Source organism: Magnolia sinica, chromosome 3 (genome assembly GCF_029962835.1).
Source record: "Magnolia sinica isolate HGM2019 chromosome 3, MsV1, whole genome shotgun sequence".
NCBI classification, from domain to species: domain Eukaryota; kingdom Viridiplantae; phylum Streptophyta; class Magnoliopsida; order Magnoliales; family Magnoliaceae; genus Magnolia; species Magnolia sinica.
This window is the reverse complement of record NC_080575.1, coordinates 8,320,963-8,336,944: the sequence shown is the minus strand read 5'-3', so window position 1 is coordinate 8,336,944 and position 15,982 is coordinate 8,320,963. Positions and strand designations below refer to the sequence as shown.

Genomic DNA, 15,982 nt, shown 5'->3' with positions numbered 1-15,982 from the left:
ACAAATAAAAATCACTGTGGGCACTATAAGTATTTCAACGGTGGACGTCATTATCCCCACGTTTTCTTGTGGTGTGGTCCATTTTAGATTTAGATACAATTAAATTTTAATCTCACATTATAAAATTATAAGAGAAAACTTAGGGACGGCGTGGATGAGACACATACATCATCGGTGGGCCCCACAGAGTTTACTTAGTACGCAATCCGCTTCCGTTATGGGATACGAAATTTTAGTGTAAAGAATCTAAAGATAAAGAGGAGAATTATCCATTGCTCTCAGAGCACCACAACTATAGTCCTTCTACCTGCAAGGGGACACTCAAGCAATCAAGCCGAAATATCTGGACCGTCTATGAGGTTCAACATACTCTTTATGGGCTATATCGTGAAAATCACAGAGATAGGATGATCTAATCCATCCATAAGTTAGGGTTTTTTTTTTAGACCATCCGTTCTCCAAGCCATGGATGGGATGGTTAACTTTTCTAATAAAATCGTTTCCTCAGAACTATAATCAATCTATTACGCTCAGGAAAAAAAAAAAAAGATTGCACAAGTTGTAGATTTGGCCTATTTTGCTATAAATGATATTGACCGTCCATTTCATAGGCTATTAATTGGATGGTTAGAATTGTCCATTTGGTGTTTTTTTTCTTTGGCCCGAATTTATGGTCCACCTAACGGACGGTTGCAGGATCTTCTTTCTAATTAGGTGATTATATTCATAAAATCACTCACAATTACTAGAAAAGCACGATTAACATGCAAGTTATCCTTTATTGTATTATTCATGTTTTTTAGAGCTGGTAGTGAACTAGTGATTGGGAAGGAATTACCCACTAATCGTCGAACTCTCGTCAGGAGCATGATGAATCGGGTCCGGGCCTCCGGGGACTACCCGCTTCAACCATTATACCCGTTATGGATTGGGTCTGGACCCAGTGGAACGACTCGCTTCATGCTATCATACCCGATCTGTGAAAGACCTGAGCCACCTGGAACAACGTCGTATCGTAACGGGTCTGGTCTGCCGGGAGCACCGGCCATCTTCATGCGATTGAACCCGTTTCTCAACGGGTCGAGCCCGCCTGGAACTTCCCGCTTCGTGCCATCATATTCATATTCTGGGCTGCCTGGAACGACCCGCTTCGTACCATCATAGCCATAGTGTACAGGGTCAGGGCTGCCTCGAACGACCCGCTTCGTACGATCATACCCGACATGTAATGGGTCAGGGCCGCCAGGATAGACCCGCTTCTTACTATCAAACCCATTGTGAAATGGGTCCGTACGTACTGGAATGACTCGGTTGGGGCGGCCCGAGTCTAAGGTCTTCATGCCACCAATGTCATTATGTAACGGGTTCGGGCCTCCTGGGACCAGCCTCGTAAGGGGATCATCACGACCGTAGGCATTGCCTACATAAATTGCCATGATTACCACATACAACAACCTTACACCAGTGTTTGGTAGAACTTCCATCACTTCAATGATGAGAGAAAAATGCAACCAACGGTTTGGATTATACCAGTGAGTAGCCTGTTTATATAGCCCTTTGTAGGGAGGGTACTTTGCTATGAATGGAGGATTCTGCGCAGAGGACAGAGCAACGTGTGCTGCAGCTGCTGCTATCGGACCTGGATTGCGTGCTACACCTGCAAGGACGTACGCGGTGGGTCCCAACGTTATGTATATCTTTTATCCATTCCGTCCGTCCATTTTAACGGATCATTTTAAGAAATAAATCTGAAAATGAGGTAGATCCAAGGTTTAAGTTGGCCACACCACAGGAAACAGTGAAGATTGCTTGAAAGCTTCTTGGGGACACAGAAGTTTTTGATCAAACTGAGATTTGTGTTTTCCCTTCATCCATGTCAATGTGACCTTATGAACAGGTTGGATGGAAAATAAACATCACAGTAGGCCACAGGAAGGTTTCAACGGTGGCTTCATTATCAGCATTATTTCCTGTGGTGTGGCCCACTTGACCCTTGGATCTGCCTCATTTTTGGAATCATCTTTTTTAAATGACCTTCTAGAATGGATGGACGGCGTGGATATAACACATACATTACGCGGGCCCCACATAGCCCCTGCCGAGTCCGTCCTGGCAGGGGTAGGACGCAATCCATCCGCTGCTACCGTGTGGATGGATTAAAAAAAACGCTCGGCTTGCCTACCGCCATGATATCCACGCCGTCCTTCAGGTCCACCTGGTTTTTGGCCTTAAAACCCAAATATCACACCTGTCAAAAACTCAGTTGATCAAGCCTGAAATTTCGTGTGGCTCACTTGAGTTTCATAACACATTTATTTTTTGGAAGTCTCATCGTCCTGGTATGTGGGTCAGATGAACGGTTTGGATGGAATGTAGACCCAGAATAAACCAATGGTTAACCTCCGATCCAAACTCTTCACTACGACGTGGCCTACATGAGTTTTGAACTGGCCTGAATTTTGAGTTTCTTAGTGATTATGAGGCAAAGCACCTGATGGACGGGGTGGATCTCTTGCACGTTATCCCCAAGTGTCGCACGGTAGCAGGCACGCCCCTGTATGGCAATGCGTGCCTCAGGCGAGGGCGGACGGATAAATGGTATTTAGAAGCGCCGATTGCAACGTGTCAACATCTGATTAAGTAAAGTTCATGTACGAGTATTTAAATTTTGACGTTTGCTAATTCAGGTACCTGCACTGACCATCAATACCATATGATACACGTGTGGCTGATCAGATTTTTCCAACAGATCGGACACACTGCTTTGATCTTAAAATGTTAAAATAAGGCCATTTTGCAGCCCATATGGGCCACACCATGCATAACAATCGACGGCTAGAAAAGTTATTTCAACTATCTGTTTGTTTTGTGTAATGTGGGCCATCAAACTGTGAAACTATCTGATTTTAAATAAGAAGATCAGTGTATTATTTATAAGCAGATGGAAAGCTCAGATCTTGCACACGTGTCGCATATTTTGATGTGGGTCTGCGTTTTGGTAGGCAGTGTTCCATGCGCGCGTGGAACTAGCTCTCTTCAATAGTATCCGTTTCACTGCTATGTGCCAGATATTTATTCAGGGCTGACACACCATCTGAAGATTTTGATTCTTACTCCAACGGTGGGGAAATGGTTCTATGCGGTCGAGCTCACGGGAACTTCCCATGATGTCGAGATGTGTGAGCCCCACCGTGATGTGGGTCCAACATCAACACCGTGAATTTGATGGATTCCCTTTAAATTATGGGATATGCCAAAAATCAACTGTATACGGAACTCATGTGTGCCATACCATCTAAAATCATGTGAAGACATGACTAAAACATATAAAAGTACTTAGTGGGGCCCACATGAAATTTGGTTGCGTCTGAAACTTGGTCCGACCCTTATTCAAGTGGGACACATATAATGGATGGGATGGATTTCTGAAACACGTCTCAGTGAGCCCAAAAAATAATTATGAATATTTTAATGAAGGGTAACACCTCTCAACTTTTGTACGTGGTGTGTCCCAGACAGCTCGACGTCACATGAAGTTCCCAACAGCTCGACCGGATAGAACGTTATATATATGGTCCACCTTAGATGGGCTAGCCGGGCAGATCCTATTAGGAGGGATGGGATCAAATTTAAGGTAATGATGGTGGTGAAAGTGGACTGCTGGAATTCCCTACGGATGGACCAATCCCTGATGGAAATGGTGGGTTTGTTTGGGTCGTTCGTGGGGATGTGAGCCATATCTCCCGGAATGTACATGTAAGGCTTATTTGGTTAGCGGTGGGATTGCAGCAATCCCTCTCAAATTTAACTGGGTGGGCAAATCCCATCCCAGGATTTCCAACATGTGGTTGACATCCGTTGTAATGGGGAACAGATTGGCTACTCCCCTTGACACCAGCCCTATGGCTGGTGGTCGGTGCTCTGTGGGTCCCACCATGATGTACGTGTTTCATCCCATCCGTTCAACCATTTTTACAGATAATTTTAGGGCTTGATACAAAATATGATAGGGATATAAATCTTAGGCAGGCCACACCACAGGACAAAAAATATCGTGAGATATTTACAATTAAAATCCTCCTTAAGGCCCACTATATTGTTTACTTGACATCCAATCTATTGATATGGTCAACAAAATATAAATGGAGGGTAAATATAAATATCCCGAAATCTAAATGGCCCTCAACACTCTTTTAATGGTCAAAATTCATTCAACATTGTTCCCGTAATGTGGTTCACCTGAGATTGAGATGTGCTTCATTTTTTTTTATATCATATCATAAAATGATATATAAAAGTACATGGACGCCATGGATGACACCCATACATCATGGTGGGCCCCACAGAGCACCGACCACCGGCCAATGGCTGGTGTCAGGGGGAGTAGCCAATCCGTTCTCGCTGCAATGGTCTTATGTGGGCCCCACCCTACGGTCGCAAGGGTTACTCCCTTCAAAAAAAAAAAAAATACAATCTGCATATATAAAAAACCATACAATCTAAGGTAGATCTGCAATGAAAGAAAGATTAAAAAAAAACCACACAATCTAAAATAAAGCTAAAGAAAGCTAGGGAAAACATACAATCAAACTCCCAAAAAAAAAAAAAACTAAAAAATAATATTCATTATATTACAGAACCTTTACAGCTAGAATTTAATAATGATAAGCAGGGCGAAGAAAATAACGAGAATGTCAATTAAAAGTCTACAGAAACTCTCTCTACCGGATGGGGCAAGATCATCAGTCGTCGTGGACCTTAAGACCCTGCCATGGGTCAACTGATGGATAGACTGTCACGCCCCAAACCCGGAAATCGGATTCACAAGAATCCTGATCGCCAAATCTGGTGCCGACAACCTCCATAGTATCCCATTCTCGGCTTCTAACGTTCATACACCAGATTCCGATCTTGGGATCTTATAAGGAGGAATTTTCCAACGTGCATTTGTCTTATAAGAAGCATAACCATGAGTTTACCCAAATCACAAGGCAACGTCATCATCACATGTCCACTAATATAATCATTTGAGTACAATGCTAAAAGGGAAATACATAAATTGAAAATCCAGCTCCAGAAGACCGCTGCACGCTCCAAGCTCAACACTCTGCAACCTAACATCACCTGCACGCATCTATCATGCATAAGCTTATAGAAAGCTTAGAGGGTGGTGTAAGTGTGTGTACAAGGTAAGTGCCAAGTATTTAATATAATGACATCATCATATAATACCAGAAATACTAGTAATCCATAAATCATACAATATCGGAATAAATAGAAATATTGATAAGATCATGAATTATCAGAGTAAACAGAAATACTAACAAGATCATAAATCATACGATAACAGAGTAAGCAGAAATATGGACAAGTCTATGAGCCAATCAATATCAGAATACGCAATATATAACAGCTATGCAAACGATGAGTCATAAAGAGCCAAATATCAAATGTCGAGAATGCAATGTAATGTATAATTCCTTATGTGTTCACAAATACGTCAGCCGTATCTAGACCATATAAATGCAGAAACACAATAACCTAAAATGTCGTATGCCGCGAATGTAATGCAATATGCGGTGGGAATGGAATGACCATGCTGGAGTGTGAAGTCGGGATGGTAGTACGTAATATCGCAGGCTATGGGGTCCATCACAAGGGACTTCTATCCAAACCAGTCCCATACATAAATTTGGATAGTCAGACTCAATGTGATAAACTCCTGATCTCAGGTTAGTCGCGCGCCCCAACAGAAATCCTGGCCATTGCGAAGCCACACGTAACAACTAGTTGCGCACCACCAACCCGAGTGGATAGTGAATGAATGAATGCATGAATGAGTATGCAACTCCTGCTCACTAAATTCACATATCAGTACAGTTCATCTCTGGGATCATCACCGGGGTCTATTACACTCCAAACCAGATTGTCGCCCCATCGCGCACAACAAGGTGAGTGGAAGAGACCTCACTATTCGTCTGCCAATATTGGGCCCAGCTCGTCGATAGCGGACCCATTCCTCGAGCTGGTCAGACTCAGCCTAGCATTGCCCCCTCCTCTCTGGCAGGTAAGGCCGCACCCCCTTCTAACCGACCACGACACAGTGGGAGACGCGGCCTAACGGTATACGGCCCTCATGCGCTCATGCATCCACTCGGTCTAGACGTTGGAGCAACCTCTTAAACTAAGAGGGTTTAAGGACTTTCACCCAGGGATATCTATAGCACCCCATGTGGAACAGATTTTCGGTGTCCCATCTGGCCATCCACGAAATACCTGTGTAGGCTACAGCCCTGATGTCGCTAGGGCGTACGGTGGTCATATCATATAAATGCGAGATACATGAGTCACACAGTCCAATCATGCATCAATCCTGCGCATACCGTACGCTCATGTGAGATAACCTTCGCCTATCCGGGAGTCTCATAACAACATGCTCAATGACATATGCAATGATCAACCACATCTCATAACAAACATGCAGATGATGCGTATGACCATGTATCATGATACTATGTTGTCACATACTCATAATCAGTATCAATAACCGGCATCGACAATCGATCTCAACAATGTGGACATTTAACCAACATTGCCCCCCAAGGAATGGCCCCATAGATCCTAACATATAGTGGACCCATGACCTCACACAAAGGCCTAAATATACAACAACATGGGCTTCACTCAAGAGCTTAATACACATCACGATGGGCCTAACATACATCACAATGGGCTCCGTCGCCTAGCCCTTAAATGTATCACACTGGGCCTCAACTACAAGTCGCATATACACCATATAGGTTTCGACAATTGGCCTCGACAATCAAAATCGGCAAATTGATCACGACAATTGGATCGATTGATAATCAAAATCGGTAAATCAGTCACGTCAATCAGAATCGATAATCGGCCACGACAATCGGGATCGATCGATAATCAAAATCGGCAAATTGGTCACGACAATTGGATTGATCGATGATCAGAATCGGCAAATCAGTCGCGTCAATCGGAATCAGCAATCGGCCACGACAATCGGGATTGATCGATAATCAAAATCAGCAAATCGGTCATGACAATTGGATCGATCGATAATCAAAATCGGCAAATCGGTCACGTCAATCGGAATCGATAATCGGCCACGACAATCGGGATCGATCGATAATCAAAATCGGCAAATTGGTCATGACAATTGGATCGATCGATAATCAAAATCGGTAAATCGGTCACGACAATCGGGATCGATAATCGGCCACGTCAATCGGGATCGATCGATAATCAAAATTGGCAAATCGGTCACGTCAATCGGAATCGATAATCGGCCACGACAATCGGGATTGATCAATAATCAAAATCGACAAATCGGTCACGACAATTGGTTCGATCGATAATCAGAATCGGCAAATCAGTCGCGTCAATCGGAATCGGCAATCGGCCAAGACAATCGGGATTGATCAATAATTAAAATCGGTAAATCGGTCACGACAATTGGATTCGATAATCGGCCACGACAATCAAGATCAGCCTAACAAATGGCCTAAGGGAAGGTCACAGTGAGGACCTTCAACCATCATTGCCCATCAATGTGGACATTTAACCGACATTGCTTCTAAGGAGTGGCCCACATAAACATCATTACATACATCATGGCAAAAATCACATATCTCAACGGGCCTTGAATATACAACAGGTGGGCCCTGCACCTAGGCCTCAAATATATCACATTGACACCTCATCACATGGGCCTCAAATACACAACAGGTGGGCCCTACACCTGGTCCTATATTCATCACAGTTGGGTCTTGCACATGTGCCTCATATGCATCGAATGGGCCACACGACATGGGCCTAATACACACCAAAATAGGCCGCATCCATGGGCCGAAAATACATCACATGGGCCTCATTATAAGGGATGAAAATACATCCCATTGGGCCACGTCAATGGGCCACACCAGTGGGCCTCATATATACCAAATGAGTGGTATCAACGGGTCACACCAATGGGCTCGAAAACTAATGGATGACAGGGATAAAATATAGATATCATGGTGGGCCTCATGGAGAGCCCAAGGCCCGAAACGGATGAACAATATGTATATAACCCATACTTCATGGTTGGTGTTGATCTGCACCGTTATAGTTGCATGGCTGGAAGAACATACATCATGGCCACACGTGTTAGATGTAGCACACATGCAAGGTGGGCGAGGTAGATACAACACATACATCGTAGTGGGGCCACAAAACGTGCTAACATCGAAAAACAACGGCCCCACCGTCTCCATACGGACAGACGATTTAGATATAACAATACATCTAGGTGGGTCCCACATGGGGCCCACCTCTCACGCGCATACACATATCTTATACAATATCATGTTATATATATATATATATATATATATATATATATATATATTATTTTTTTGAAAACGTCTAGCCCCTGTCCCTTGGACAGGGTATACACGCATACAAGGTGGGTTACCACCATCCAACAGTTGGACGGTGGAGATGAGACCCATGCAATCATGGTAGGCCCATACATGTGGTTCTACACACGTGGATGGATGGCACGGATGGTAAGGATATAACTCATGCATCATGGTGGGGCCACACCTGGCACGCCAAACAGATGGACGGCCTGGATGGAATACGGCACATGCATCATGGTGAGGTCGGTCACCAAATGAATGGACGGTGAGGATGGAGGCACATGCTTCATGATGGGCCGAGCACCAAATGAATGGGCAGTAGGATATCACGCCTGCTGCACCGTCCAGACGGTGCAAATGTAACCATTAAGCATGGTGCGGCCCACGTAATGGCCCACCAATATAATGTTATTAATATATTACATAGTACATAATATAATATTATATATTTAATAAATATCTTCACTATGTGGCAGCAGACTGCCCAGACTCACCGTCCAGATGGATCTAGACGGTGTATACATCATGATGAAGGTGGGTCCCATGTGGGGCCCATCATAACGTTATTTTCCATCCCATCATTTGATAAGGTCACACACTGACCCAAATAAATAAATAAATTAATTAGTTAATTAATTTCATATTAATCCAAAACTTCTAAAAATCCACAAAAGTCAATGGTAGACATTCAACACCACTGTTCCTTGTAGTGTGGGCCACCTGAGTTACTTGGACGGCTGACTTTTGAGGTGGCCCCACAAATAGAAGGAGGCCCACAAAATGCACGGTGGTGATGTTCAACTCACATCATGGTGGGGCCTGAGGTGGGGCCCACTGACCCCGTGCCAATTCAAGCTGCGGACGCTGCCTGCTGTAGCGTCCTCTGGACGTTGACAGCAGTAGCAGCGTCCTCTGGACGCTGACAGCAGCAGCAGCGTCTGCTTTATATTTTTTTATTTTTTATTTTGAAGATTTTTATAGGTGGGGCCCACATCAAGGGAATCCAGTCCATTGGCTGGGTTCCTTAGCTCAAGATGGGTCTAACAACTCCGAAGTTGGTAGGTTTGACACATAGAAATTTCGCAGTGGGCCCTATAAAGTCCTCACTATTAAAAGTGATGTTTAGATGGTGTGGCCTACCAGAGTTTCAGATTGGCTCCATTCTTCAGCTCAACGCCTAAAACAAGTGGAGAAATAGGATAGACGGTGTGGATTATATACATACATCAAGGTGGGGCCCACAAGAGTGGCCTACCCAAAAGTTTGGAGTCAAGCTAATGTTTTTGTTTCCAGTTCACGTCCAGCGTCTCTGGACGCTGGACGAACGACTGATGGTGGGCCTCACATGCATGGACGGTTTGATGCAACACATGCATCATGTTCACCAGCTTGGTGACATCAGTACACACACTCCATATTAGCCACCCCCACTAGAGATCGATGCCAAGAACTCAGGTGTTGAAACGAGATATCTCTACTCAGTTTGCCGGTTGAGCTATGGACCTGTGTGTGCACTGTATGGTGGAGTCCCACCGTCTATGATGGACGGTGCTGATAAAATACAAATTAGTGGGGCCCACTACATTAGAACAAATAGAGAGAGAGAGAGACGGTGATAGCCACTAAGGGCCCCTCATGGATACAACACATACATCGAATGGGTCCCACAACAAGTGGGCCTTTGAAAATTGAAATTAACGGACGATCACCCACCTATGGCCTCCTTCTTTAGCTCCTTGGACTCCTTGGCTCCTAAGCTCCTTCTTTATGGGAGTGAGATGAATTTTGAAGAGTTAGATGGTTGGATGAGGGGTTAAGAAAATGGGCCCTTTCTTGCATTCTTCTCTCCTTAGAGATTTCCTCTCATGGAAGCTTGGAATGGAATGAGATGGAGAGAGAAAGTGATGGGATGAAAATGGGTGGGTGGAATAGGTGTTGTAAGAAAAGGATATGGAAGGTATGGGCTTGTTTGAATTTTAGTAAAAGAGTGATGGGTAGGGAGAGAGAGTTTGACTTATGTGAAAAGAGGGAGTGGTCATTTATACTTAGGATAGGGTGAGGTGGCATAAGGTATGGATAATGTACTTAACTTGATGGATGTGACATGTTGTAGAGATTCCCTCAAAATTTGCAACGCGCGGCGTTTCTCTCAAAATGAATGTGGGCCCACATCTTCTAGCCTGGGTATCGGTTCGGTGTGCGAGTCGTAGCGTTAGAATCGCGGCGACGGCGCGGCCGCTAAGGTACAAATTTCGGGTCGAGCCGACTTCGGTATACAGGACTCAGCTTAGGTACATGCGCAAACGTCGAATACGGATCGAGAGTTACTGGAATCCGACCGGGAGGACCGCGGAAGCCTATGGAATGGAATGGAATAGGATGCAGGTCTTACATAGACGAAGTCGACAAACGATGGATGTCGACCTCATCTAACTGTGCGGCGACATGAATCGTATGAGTTTCTGTAGCAGGCCACAATTGTGCACCAGTCCCATCCAAGTAACTCTCCCATCAGGAAACCGCTTCCCTCCAATTCTTGAATGCCCGGTGTCTTCCTCCGCTAAATCCTTCAACCTCCAGCCTAGCATCGTCCCACGTCAGATAAACGCCAGGTCGACGGCCCACGAGAACAACATAGTATTTCTCTTTTGCCATCTGTCAAATGAACATGTGTATTATTACCATGTTCAAGGTGCAGTAAGTCTGAATATGCATATACTAAATACAAAAAATTGTCCCATGACAAATAAATCAAAAATATGATCAGAGGATTTGAATTTCAAATAACTGATAATACGTACCCTTCGTCCATACGATGTGTGTGGCTCTATCTGTCTTAATGTGCTGAGCAACAAGCATGTGGCGAAACTTATATAAAATATATGAAACCAAAAAATCAGAGTATTACCACACCAATCAAAGTAGTAGACACGATATACCAATTGTGTCATCCAAACATCCAAAAAAAAGTAAAAAATAAACAATCCCCGGTGTATAAAAAGTTATTACAATCCCATAAAACAACAAATCAACATAACAACGGGTAAAAGTATGTTAGACCGACCCAACTCCGGCATTGAGATCATTCTCGCGGAGTGTTCTCCTCAGCCACTCAACGCGCCTCTCGGGTCGAAGACTGACAAAAAACGATGCCAGCTTCTTGTCCCTGCTCAACACTTGACCAACTTCAATAAATTCTGAGTTGGTCAACCTTTGCACCTCTTCAAGAATATCAAGTACCTTAGTAGTACGATTTACCTCCTTGCCGAGGCCAAAATCACGCATAGCATCTGCAATAGTATTAAGGGAGATGCCGAGTACATCACAGGGACGAGGAGGCCGCATACGTTTCTTTGATGCACCCCCATCTCGGTTACAGTTAGATTCCGGAGTCCAACTATGAGTACATGCAAGGACTATGAGTCCGACTATGAGTTATGACCCTATTGCGAACATTATGGCCAACTGTATGAAGGAACATAACCACATGTTCTTCGAGACTGACATAACAAGTGTCACGCAAATGTGTCTTCTCGCGAAGTGTAGTACACAACTCAAAGAAAGCATCTCGACTCATCCTGAGTTGAGTTATACAATCTACGTTTGTCCCCCGAATGATAGAGTTGGTGAACCTCGCCCGCTCATTGTCTCCATGTTGCGCCGGCTGTTTGAACATGTATATGCGACAATATTCCCCTACAGCTGCTACACAATCTGTCATCGCTTGCATGACAATAGCCCATTCCCTCTCTTCTTCCTCGGCACTGTCCATTCCAGATCCAAATGTGCACCTAGCCTAATGGATTTTATAAGTTTAAAAAAACTTACATCACGACGGGCCCACACAGTTTTCATGATTAAACAATCTTGTCCATTTATCAGCAGGAATTTGTGAAGTGGAAATGAAGGACCATAAAACACCAAGTCATATTCCCACACCTTCTAATTTTAATTATTTTCCAAGCTAACGTATAGTGGTGGGTCTCATACAAATTGTGGAGCTTATATATTAGCTTATAAGCCATACAAAATCTAAGGATCATGGAATATGTTTGAGTAGCCTGCTTGGTGGGCCGCACAAATGGCTAAGGTACATCCATATCAGCTGTCATGTTCTTATCCATTGTGCATTGGATGGTGGGCCCAAGAAACATCTTGCAAAGGTGAATGTGGTGATGTTTAATCCGTTTGGTCTTGGTCCTTGCAAGATTGTTTTAGGGCAGCGTTTAATAAATTTAAGAAGATCTAAAGTTCAACTGGACCACAATACAGGAAACAGTGCAATCATGCCATGCCCAACACTTGTTACGTCTAATACCGAAAAGAATACCAGGCTTAAAGTTCAGATGCAGTACATACCTGGATCTCCACTGAAAGTAGGCCGTGTGCGGAGAATTTCGTCTTTTAATCAAAGTTGTAGATCCCGTAACCTGAACTTACTGAAATATAACAGAAAATTAGGAGTTAACAGACTTTTGAATATCCAACTCCAAAACAGAGAAATGATGCTTGCATATAGATGAGATGACGAATGACATCTGATCTTTATTATATCATACAAACCATGAGACATGAAACATGAGACAAAATCACATCAGATGGGAGGTCGCGTACCTAGTGCTAGGGATCTTTCATGAGATCCAACTCGTTCATCATGTATGCACTGAACCCAGAATAATTTATATTCAAGACTCAGAAAATAGTTGGTATGGAATGCCATGTTGTCTGTATTTCATCTAATCCATTCATCAAACTTGCCTCATTAAGATAAAATCAATCTCGAAAAATCACACAATTCCAAAACCGAGGTAAGCCATAACACATGAATTTAGAGGTTTTAGGTACAATTCCCTGCAAGATGGGCGACCTGAGATCAATGCCAAACAAGGGATGTTGTACCTGATGAACGACGTCGATCTCATGCACGTGTAATCATTCCTCTCACACAAGTTGTAAGTCACACGTCTTTCATCTCAAAAACCTACTTCAAGTATTAAAGATATCTATCTAAAATATACCATCTTCTGTTTTTTCCGCAGATGGACGTTGATTGTTGGTAGAATTCCAAGAAGGATAGCCAATGACATAAAAAACTATTGGAACTCACACTTGAGTAAAAAGGTTACTTCTCATGATAACAAGAATACTAAAAAAGTACTAAAGCCAGAAGCTAGGAGACTGTCAAAGAGTTTCATTAGTTCTGAGAATATTGAAACCTCTAGAAACCTAGAAGAGTGTGGCCAGCTACCGTTCGATTCACCAGAAGATTTGTTCCAAGAAGGGGGAGAGTATGCAATAGAGAGTGAGTGGGAAAGCTATTACTCCCTACCATAGACAATGGAGAAGCTGAAGGAATCAGAGATGAAGATGACACTTTTGCTGAGGACAGTCAACAATGGCATGATTGGATTTTGGACCTAAGCTTTTAGGTGCAATTCGAAGGCCATTGTTTGGTTGACACTTAAAATCATTTCATCTTAGTTTGGTTAACTCGAAGCGGAGATTTTTTGTTTGGATGTCACCACATGGAGGTCCTTTTCCTGGACATTATACAGCATGAGCATTTACTGAAGAGGTGAGCTTAGCACATGTGCCATTTAGTAAGTAGGTCCTAAATTGCAAGCACACCCTGTCCTAGAAAATCAGGGCCATGGACCATTTGGCGAATTTTTACATTCAATTTTTGTAAAAAGACCTTTGTCTTAATTGTAGTTTTTCACACAACTAGACAGCCCCCTTACGGATATATAACAGAAAATTAGGAGTTGGATACTAATATAAATTCATATATAGCAAGGTTGTACCTATACATTTGAGATGAAGTGCAAGCAACATAAATGATTGAGATGACTCAAAATAATTTGTTGGAATGCACATGATTGGAAGAAAACCAGATAATGAACCTTCAAATATCCCTACATATACCAACACTATTTTCAGATGATGGCATCCTGAAAATCCGATCTGAGTCCTACAGTACAGATCCAGGATTCCAAGCATAACCCCATGCACCAGAACTCAACATCATCATGACCCAATGCACCAAATTTGACAACAAAATATCTATTTTTTTTTATATATTATTATTGATACGTGAGCTATCAACAAAATATAAACAGCACCCAGACTCATAAAGAGTTCAACACTATTGTGTGATTTTTGTTTTGTATATATTGGAACCTGAGTAGACCCAATCTTCATGAAGTGAAGAAAACAATTGAGTGCTTTAGCGTTTTACATAAAACAGTGGCAAATAGGATACAAAGAAAGTTCTTCAAAGTCATCAGCTGAAAACAGCATGAGAGTTCATGAATCTGAAACACAGGTTGATTCAATGTCCCATTGGACTTAATTTTAGTAAAATACACAGGAATCCATGCATCCAATCAAAACTCCCTTTGGAACCATCAAATCAGATCAAATAAAGAATATGCGATGGAGAGAATCCAGTCCTTTAATTCTTCAAACAAGAGAGTCAGAAGAAAGAAAGGCAAAGGAATCTGGACAAAAATGGATAGAAAAACAATGTAGTTGTGTAGACATGCTAGTGAATCTGACAGTGAATCTGTATGTAAACATATAAAGCAATTCAATCAGATTCTGCAAACCATACAATCTGAAACTGAAATCGGATGTGAACATCTATACCAGCTTTCACGGAATCTGAAAGCTGAAATGTGAGAGTGAGTAGAAACATATATACCAGTTCACACTGGATCTCAATTCACAGATGGAATCTGAATCTTGGACGTGACAATTCTCAACATTTACGCACGTGGATCTGAAATATATAACTGAAAATCCAACATTTTCCTGGAATTAAATAGCCATACCACTTGAAAAATTCCACCAAAAGTAGGACTATACATATATACCAGTGCAAGCTTTTTATCAATACTGAATATGAGGCTGATTTGGAACTAAACATACATACCTGTGCAAACTATATCTGAATCTGTTTCCATTCCGAAACTGAATGTAAACATCTATAGCAATAGAAAATGTTATACCTATGAATCCTATGTGTGTTGCTGCATGTACAATGGAAGAGTTTTTGATTTGTTAGGAAATAACAAATTCGGTGTGATTCACATCTATAACAGTCTCTCCACTGATTTTGACATCTGAAATCTGAAACTGTGATATTGTTTTGTAAATGATACTGACATTTCATTTTCGTTTGTTAGTTGTTCCAAATCATATATTCGTTCTTAGCTTGCACAAGGGCAGTGGGTTATTGCATGTACAATGATAGAGTTCCTGATTTCTCAGGAGAAAACAAAATTGCTGTCATTCATAACCTCTCTCACAATATAAACAGCGAGGGATTCATTCCAAGTTGTGTTACCACGATGTGGTGGCTCTATCTGTCTTAATTGCATTTTGAGGAGCATAGCTACCCATGACATTTTAACAGGAGCTCTGATAAAACTAAACAAAGCAAAAAAAAAAAAAAAGAAAAAAAAGAAAAAAAACCATGGATCATACCTGTGTGGCACACAAAATCTGGACGATCAATTCATCAGGTATCTACACATTTGTTACAATAA

The 15,982-nt window shown here is 42.5% G+C and overlaps 1 protein-coding gene across 1 annotated transcript; it reads right to left on the bottom strand.

The window, feature by feature from the left end:
* Positions 1-905: 905 nt before the first annotated feature.
* LOC131238799 (uncharacterized) lies at positions 906-1,484 on the bottom strand. Its single transcript, XM_058236397.1, has one exon. The coding sequence runs from the start codon at positions 1,482-1,484 to the stop codon at positions 906-908; it is 579 nt and encodes a 192-aa protein (XP_058092380.1).
* Positions 1,485-15,982: the final 14,498 nt, after the last annotated feature.